Source organism: Neltuma alba, unplaced genomic scaffold (assembly GCF_004799145.2).
Source record: "Neltuma alba isolate B1F8T4 unplaced genomic scaffold, ASM479914v2 tig00012381_pilon, whole genome shotgun sequence".
NCBI classification, from domain to species: Eukaryota; Viridiplantae; Streptophyta; class Magnoliopsida; order Fabales; family Fabaceae; genus Neltuma; species Neltuma alba.
Window position 1 is genome coordinate 96,467 of NW_021636879.1, and position 8,746 is coordinate 105,212.

Sequence of the window (8,746 nt, forward strand, 5' to 3'; positions counted from 1 at the left end):
CAATTTGTGGGCAAAAAATCGAGAGAGAAAGGAGCCTTTTAGAGTATTTCATGCAAATGCTTGCTATTTAATGAATAATTTTGAATGTTTTTCATTTGTTCTTCATTCAATGTTGTGTATGTAGGGCTTCGATCTTAAGTTGGAAGAAATGGAGGGATCAGGCTCAGGAAAGAGAGGTGGAGAGAATTTGCCCCAAACTGCTCCTCGATCCAGCCAAAGAAGACCCAGAGAGGAGAACCCTAACCCGGAAAACCCTGAAATGTTTGTTGAGGCTAACTTGCAGACCCAGCCCCAGCAGGTTCAAGGTGGTGGTGAAATGGAACCAGCTGATCTGAGAGCGTACGTTTTTGGTTTCAGGCCTAATCATTTCTTTTACAGCTAAATCAACGCATTATATCTGTTGTGATGATTATAATCATGGTAACAAGTGTGTGTGTTGAAGGGTTGCAGTCGTTTGGCTAATCGAAGATATTCAGAAACATTTCGTCACAGAAGGCAGTATCATATGCAGCAGCTTGAAGCTCAAGTGACAAGTTTGGAGGTGATTAAAAAGCTCTCAATTACATGTGTGGGCATGGCATAGCTTCCAGCTTTAATTTATTGCTAACCCCCCCAAAAAAAATCAAACGGTTTGAATAGTGTTTGTATTTGGCACTTCCATAGGCACAAATTGCACAGAACGACATGGAATATCAGAGACAAACAACCGGGAGGTTACAATACCAAAATGAAATTGAAGCCCTGACGAGAAGGCGCGAGGACACTGCAGCCAACGTCCGGGCCAGGAAAGGTTTTTGTCCCGCTGAATAGTCTTTTTTCTTCTTTTTTTTTGGGGTTCTTTTATGTTGAAATCCTCTCTATTAATTTTGGTGCAACTAGTAACTAATAATATGATCAATTTTCAGCGGAGACAGAGAAGATTAAGGCAAAGATAGAGAGGTTGGAGAAGGAGATGGAGGCTGAGGATGAGGAAATATTAAACATTATGAGGACTAACCCTGCTTTCGACCTTTATGACGATACTTTTAAGACCATTATTGACGCTGCAACCCCACCATTCCCTGGAAATCCACCACCACATAACCCTGCTCCTGCTGATGATGAAGCCGGACCCCCCGAAGCCAATGATTCGTCGTCCGATGATCCCATGTGAATGAACTGTGTCACCAATCTAATTATATTATCAGCACAATGATTTCAGCTGTTCGCTATTCTACCAATGTCTCTCTGTCTATCTACCTTTCTGGGTTTCGATATTTAGCAGTTATCTGTGCTTGCTTGTCTTAAGTAACATTTCTGGTTTTATGGATGTGATGAATAATTTAGCTTTGTAGTCGTTTTGAGTTACTGAATAAAGGTTATATTTGTTGCTGTTCTATTATGTCCTCTGCGTTGTAAAGAAAGGCTACATGTGTTGAGTTCTGAAAAGAGCTAATAAAAATGATGAGTTGATGACATCCTTCCAATCCTTGATTCGTTATCTCGGGCATGAAACAAGAACAACATAAATTCAATGGAATCCATTTCCCAAATCCCGTTCCGTAAAATGGGATTCTGCGCACTTACTTTTCACTATCATGAGTTTTGAATCAACAAAGATTCAATACAAGTATCACCCTTTTGCTTGGTATATTCCCTCGTATAAATAATAAGGAAATAAGTTAACCCAGGAATTTAATTCCACATTGCAATTATCGATAGGGAGATTTACTCGTAATGCAATCTCGAATTAAAAAAAGACCATCACCTCTCTTAAATTAGTGAATCTCCGTGGAGTATGGCTGGTTTACTTCCCTGGATCGCCACACCTCCTTTAAAAGAAAATTATTAAATAGGAGTTATTGCATGTTTATCACAAAGAGTTGTCCACGTGCAGAAGCTGATTTTTCAGAATTGAGAAGGACCGAAAGAGAGGATCTTAGGAGGGCCCAAATCGAGGTCAGAGACCTCAATCCATGGTTTATAAACGGGCCCAATTATTGACATAGAGAGGACCGAATCTCCTTCGTTGAATCGACATAATAAAAGTCGTTGTAGAGATAGATGCAAGTATATCTCCTTCATGCACAATTCATATTCATATTTTCTCAAAAACAACAAAGACAGACCACGTGTGATTAGACATGCACAATTCATAGATGGTGTGTGTGTGTGTGTAGGATCCCGGTGCTTCTCCAGATCTTGAGGCGATATATATATATATATATATATATATATATGAGATGGTCACGACTGATGCTTATTCATGGTGACCGTTTCAATGAAGAAGATGTGCCAGATTTGGAGGAAGCGGTTGAGCAAAAGAACAAGAAGAGGATAAAGGATGGTGGACATGAGGAGGAGGGAATTAAAGAAGGAAGAAACAAAGAAAACGATGGTGTTTATCAATCTAATTATTAATCCATATCACGTGCCCAACTCAACCTCATGACTCATCATCATGATCAATCCAAACCATAGAAATTCATGCTTGTTCATACTTTTTCCATCTTTCCATTCTTAGCCGCAAATCTGCATGTTGAGAAGGCCGCGTTGGACTCTTGAAATTGAGAATCTTTTATATTAAAAAAAAAAACTTACAGACCGACGTAAATTATACCAACCAATATATGTTTAATATTTTATCATAGCTTTTTTTTTAATCAGAACCAAGATTTTTACTCAAGCATATAATTGATATATCAATATGGTCCAAAAAACAAAGATATGTCAATATATAATAAAACACATCTTGTTTCAGCACAAAAGAAAGAAAAAGAAAAAAGGAGAACGCAACGGGGGTGTTTGAGAAACCCAAAACCATGGTTTCAGAAGCACTTTTCCGTAAAACGAGGTAATCTCCTCCACATATTTACTTCGTAATCCGTAAAAGCACTTCTGAAACCATGGTTTGGTTTCTATCCAAACACCCCCTTACTGACAGTGGCTAATGACAGCTTTTGTTTTCAAGCTATTTATAGACGCAGAACCTAAAAAAGGGGAAATAAAAGACAAATCCCTCCATGGGTGTCAGTTGTCATAGACTGCAACCAATCCCACTATTCCTCTACTGATCACCGCTTATACTCTATATATAGTTTTGGAATCAAGTGCTTACCTCCTCGTGCAGTTTAGTTTGCATCGTATCACAGACATGGTGGTACTTGTCATTCTCTTCTCATCCACCTTTCTCCTACTTTTTTTCTACAGAACAAGAAGAACAAGAGCGCGTCTTCCACCAGGTCCGCCGGGTCTTCCTCTCATAGGCAATTTTCACCAGCTTCTTAGCCCTGAACCACATCGTTACTTGTGGCATCTCTCCAAGCAATATGGTCCTCTCATGTTCCTGCGCTTTGGCGTCAAGCCGACCATAGTTGTTTCCTCTGCCACAATAGCCAGACAAGTCATGAAAACCCACGACCTCGTATTTGCTAGCAGACCATCCTTGCTTGGTCAAAGGAAATTGTCTTACAATGGCTTAGACTTGGCTTTCACTCCCTACGGTCACTATTGGAGAGAAATGAGAAGATTGTGTGTCCTCCACCTGTTTAGTTCCCGACGAACCCAATCCTTTCGTCCCATACAAGAAGATGAGGCTGTGCGAATGATTCGAAAGTTGTCTCAATCTGTTGCATCTCACAGGGTAATCAACTTGAGTGAGACATTGCTATCTTTCACTAGCACTTTGATTTGTAGGATTGCTTTCGGGAAAAGGTATGAGGCAGAAGATGAAGGAGGTGAGAGAAGTAGATTCCATGAACTGTTGAAGGAAGCTCAGGCTTTGATGGCAGAATTTTACTTCTCAGACTATTTGCCATGGCTGGGGTGGGTTGATACGCTCAGAGGACTTACCAGTCGATTGGATCAAACCTGCAAGCAGCTTGACTTGTTCTACGAAAAAGTCATCAAAGATCACATGAATCCAACAACGCCTCATCAAACCGACCAACAAGACATCATTGATATCTTCCTTCAGATAAAGGACGCTAGTTCAACCTCGGTTGATCTCACCTTGGATCACATCAAAGCTTTACTCATGGTAATTAATATTGTATGTCTCCTTTTTTTGAGCTGCATGGATTTATATAGTATTTTTTGTGGGTTATCGATCAAATTATTATGTGTGGATGTAGAACATATTTATAGCAGGAACAGACACGAGTGCAGCGACAGTAGTTTGGGCGATGACCGCATTGATGAAAAATCCCAGAGTGATGAAAAAGGTACAAGATGAAATCAGAAAGTTATATGGGGAGATCAAAGATTTTATACGCATAGACGATATTGAAAGGCTTCCTTATTTCAAAGCGGTGGTGAAGGAGACTCTCAGACTGTTCACACCTGTGCCCTTACTAGTGCCACGAGAATCCATGCAAAGGTGCAACGTAGAAGGGTACGAGATTGAACCCAAGACTCTAGTTTTAGTGAATGCATGGGCCATAGGTAGAGACCCTGAGACATGGGAAGACCCAGAAAAATTTTATCCAGAAAGGTTCTTCAACTGCTCAATAAACTTCAAAGGCCAAGATTTTGAGCTGATTCCTTTTGGAGCTGGTCGTAGGATTTGTCCTGGAATTCAAATGGGAGTAATCAATGCGGAGCTTGCACTTGCTAATCTTCTTCACTCTTTTGATTGGGAATTGCCTGCTGGGATTGAGGAGCAAGACATTGATACAGAGGTCATGCCAGGATTAACCATACACAAGAAAAATGATCTCTGCTTAGTCGCTAAGATCCATGAAACTAAACCAATTTCTAGGCCTATTATTGACATAGGTTTCCAATGTTATAGAGTATGAATAAAATAATACGTGCAGCTAGCCTCTTATACTTTCTTTTTATTTTTATTTTTTTCAACATATATATCAACTATGATAGACGAAACTTGAATTATTCCTTGTATTGTAATTATGTGGAGTTGATTTTCTTTAATATAATTTTCGTTGTTTTGTTGGGAAAAAATATAATTTTCGTTGTCGAAGTTTTAATGTGTCTAAAAATAAAGTGAGGAAATTAAATTCAGTAAATTAAATGGTTTTTTTTAATAAATGTCAAAGTTAATTTGAATTATCTGTGCTTAGTATTCTGTATATTTAATTTTTTTACGTTAATTTTTTTTGTAAAATAATTTGAATATTAAACAATTATCTTTATACGCAACTCAAGTAATTCATTAGAATTGAAAATAAAATAAAATTTCACTAATCAATCACTGTCGTGGTATCTGAGGCTGAGGAATTGAGTTGTTGAGGATCACTTCATTTTGCTAAATCACTGTCGTGTGGGCCAATCGATGCAGGCCTTTAACAGATAAGTCAAAATTTTTGAATCTAGAAAAGCATAAAAGGAAAAACAAAATTATAATTTTAAAAATAATTTTACGATATACAAAATAAATATATAAAGAAGTTTATTTTAAAAATAATTTTTAAAAGTATATTTACGCCCGAACATCTCCTGAACCCACAAAATATTCACTGCAAATTGTGCAAAGCCCAAAAAAATAAAAGGAAATGATCAGGCGCAACGACACGTTCCATATTCATTTACTTGTCTTGGATGAAAATCCTTTGTATTTCAAGCTATGGAACAAGGACAGCTACAGAGATTATGAACCCCGACTCGTGTCGTAGATGGCGACCATTCCTCTACTCTCTCTTCATTTTGTTTTCTTTTCTAATTTTCTTGAGCGTTGGTAGTCACTATTGATATCCCCACTTCAATATATAACTTAGAATCAAGTGCTTAGCTCCAGTCACACACAGACATGTTGGAACTTGTCCTCCTCTTCGTATCTCTTTTCCTCGTAATTCTTATCTACAGAACAAGAAGAACAAGACCACATCTTCCACCAGGTCCTTCTGGTCTTCCTCTCATAGGCAATCTTCATCAGCTTCCTAACTCTGCCCAACATCGCTATTTATGGCTTCTCTCCAAGAAATATGGCCCTCTCATCTTCCTTCGCTTCGGCCTGAAGCCCACCATAGTTGTTTCCTCGGCCAAAATAGCCAGACAGGTCATGAAAACCCATGACCTCGTATTCGCTAGCAGACCACCCTTGCTTGGTCAACAAAAATTGTCGTACAATGGCTTGGACTTGGCTTTCGCTCCTTACAGTGACTATTGGAGAGAAATGAAAAAGTTATGTGCTCTCCACCTGTTTAGCTCTCGGCGCATACACTCGTTTCGTACAATTCGGGAAGATGAGGTTGTGAGAATAATTCGAAAGTTGTCTCAATCTGCTGCTTCTCACAAGGTAATCAACCTGAGCGAAACGATGATGTCTTTCACAGGAACTTTGATTGTAGGATTGCTTTCGGGAAGAGGTATGATTTGGAAGACAGAGGAAGCGAGAGAAGTAGATTTCATGGACTGCTCCGCGAATCTCAGGCCTTGTTGGCTGAATTTTACTTCTCAGATTATATACCATCGTTGGGGTGGATTGACAGAATCAGAGGACTTCATAGTCGACTGGACAAAACCTTCAAACAGCTCGACATGTTCTACCAACAAGTCATCGACGACCACATGAGTCCAACAAATCCTCAAACCGAACAAAAGGATATCATAGATATTTTCTTGAAATGATGAGTGCTCATTCAAATTCGGTTGATCTCACTATGGACCACATCAAAGCTTTGCTCATGGTGATGTTGTCTCCATCTTCTTGTGCTGCATTGATATGGTATCTTTTTAGGGTTACTGATCAATTAATTTCTCTTATGGTGGATGCAGAATATATTTGTAGCAGGAACAGACACGAGTGCAGCGACATTGGTTTGGGCGATGACCTCACTTATGAAGAATCCTAGAGTGATGAAGAAGGCACAAGATGAAATCCGAAAGTTATATGTCATCAAAAAAGATTTTATATATGAGGAGGATATAGAAAGGCTTCCTTATCTCAAAGCAGTGGTGAAGGAGACTCTGAGACTGTTCACACCTGTGCCCTTACTTGTGCCGAGAGAATCCATAGAAAAGTGCAACATAGAAGGCTATGAGATTCAACCCAAGACTCTAGTTTTTGTGAATGCATGGGCTGTAGGAAGAGACCCTGAATCATGGGAAGACCCAGAACAGTTTTACCCAGAAAGGTTCTTCAACTGTTCAATAGACTTAAAAGGGCAAGATTTTGAGCTGATTCCATTTGGAGCTGGACGCAGGATTTGTCCTGCATTGCACTTGAGATTGGCCACCGTGGAGCTTATGCTTTGCCAATCTTCTTCACTCTTTTGATTGGGAATTGCCCTCTGGAATTAAGGAGCAAGACATTGACGCAGAAGTCGTACCAGGAATAACAACGCACAAGAAGAACGATCTTTGCCTGATTGCCAAGAACCATACAGCCCCCCCACGTTCGCACCTACTAGGGTCAGCACAGGTTACAGTATGATTCAAAATATCTGTACGGCTCGCTCAAATTGAATTGTGATGGAGGAAATTTGTGTTTGTCGCATTATGATCATGTGGAGTTAAAAATATCAGAGAAGTACAGGATAAGCAGGTGAGATAGACGTACACAATTATGTCAGGGCAACGTAGAAGCCTGTGTCTTGTTATTTAAAGTTTGTGTCGTGTTTGAATCAACCCAGTGTAATGGTTTATCAAGATCCCATATTGACATAATGACATTATCACTTATGCCGAATTTGTTTAACCTAAAATAATCATTTAAACGTCGATCGAGATTAATGAAGAAGTTATTTCATCAGCAGTAGTTTTCATCGGTTTAAAGATCTTTATGATAGAGTATCTAATTAGTGCTAGAGCATTTAAATGATTTATCAAAATGAACACGGGAACATTAGCATGACCTCTGATTATTTATGCGACGATAGTAAACTGTGTGTTACGAAAGATACGTTCGGATTCTGAAGTTTGGTTTTGTTGGAATCGTACGTAGTTAGTCGTTTGTTACTGTTATAAGTTGGGCACAAGTCAGAGCAGGGGAGCCAGGCCGAAAAGTGTTGGGGGATGAGGCTAGTGAGGTGTAAAATTAATACACACTTAAGCATATAGGTTTTTTTTCCCCTGAAGACTAATGGTAGACGTTCTATTAATCCAGGAGGCGAGGGTAAGATCCAAAAATTAAAGATGATTTTCTTTGGCAGAAATTAAAGGTGAATTCAAAAGAAGTTCCCTATTATATTACAATAATTTAGCTAATCATGAGTGTCAATATCAACATATAAAATTTACATCAAGAACTATAATTATGATCCAAATAATATAATATTAGCTTGAAGTGTAGTCGAGGCATAAAAACACAGAAAATACCCATGTGGATTTATATTATATTTGTAAAATTTGTAATATGATTTAAAATAGATATCTTTTTCTTTGATGCACAGGATAAATACTAACAATTTAATGGCTTTTAAAATATTTTATTTATTTCTTTTAGTATTTAAAACTTCAAAAATGAATAAAAAATGAAACACGTACAAAGTGGGGACGGTTGGAGGCGTCACCGGAATATTATATCTGTTTTTTTCAAATTTTATATTGTTTTTGCCAGCTAAATTTATATTTTTCAGTAGACTTTTATGAGAAAAAAATCAAACGCCCCCTGTGATGAGCAACTTTTTTTTTTTTGGGTTTGAACCAACGACGTGACCCAAGTGATGAGTGGAAGCCAGGGTTTGAGTGATATACGTGCCAGAATCGTCCTCTGTTTTTGCCGCGAGACTACTCCCTTATCTTAAAGCAGTGGTGAAGGAAACCCTGAGACCATTCCTTCCTTCGCCATTAATTTTCCCACGGGAAT

The 8,746-nt window shown here is 38.6% G+C and overlaps 1 protein-coding gene and 1 pseudogene across 1 annotated transcript; both read left to right on the forward strand.

The window, feature by feature from the left end:
- The first annotated feature begins 3,132 nt into the window (after positions 1-3,132).
- LOC114726536 (cytochrome P450 71A1-like) lies at positions 3,133-4,778 on the forward strand. The gene is made up of 2 exons (XM_028913139.1): positions 3,133-4,018; positions 4,113-4,778. The coding sequence occupies exons 1-2, from the start codon at positions 3,134-3,136 to the stop codon at positions 4,776-4,778; spliced, it is 1,551 nt and encodes a 516-aa protein (XP_028768972.1). The 5' UTR covers position 3,133.
- An 823-nt stretch (positions 4,779-5,601) lies between these two features.
- On the forward strand, positions 5,602-7,610 carry LOC114726545 (cytochrome P450 71A1-like; annotated as a pseudogene).
- The last annotated feature ends 1,136 nt before the right edge of the window (positions 7,611-8,746 follow it).

Coding starts and splice junctions, on each gene's coding strand:
- LOC114726536 (XM_028913139.1), top strand. CDS start 3,134: ATGGTGGTACTTGTCATTCTCTTCTCATCCACCTTTCTCCTACTTTTT. Junction 4,019..4,112: donor ACATCAAAGCTTTACTCATG/GTAATTAATATT, acceptor GTGTGGATGTAG/AACATATTTATAGCAGGAAC.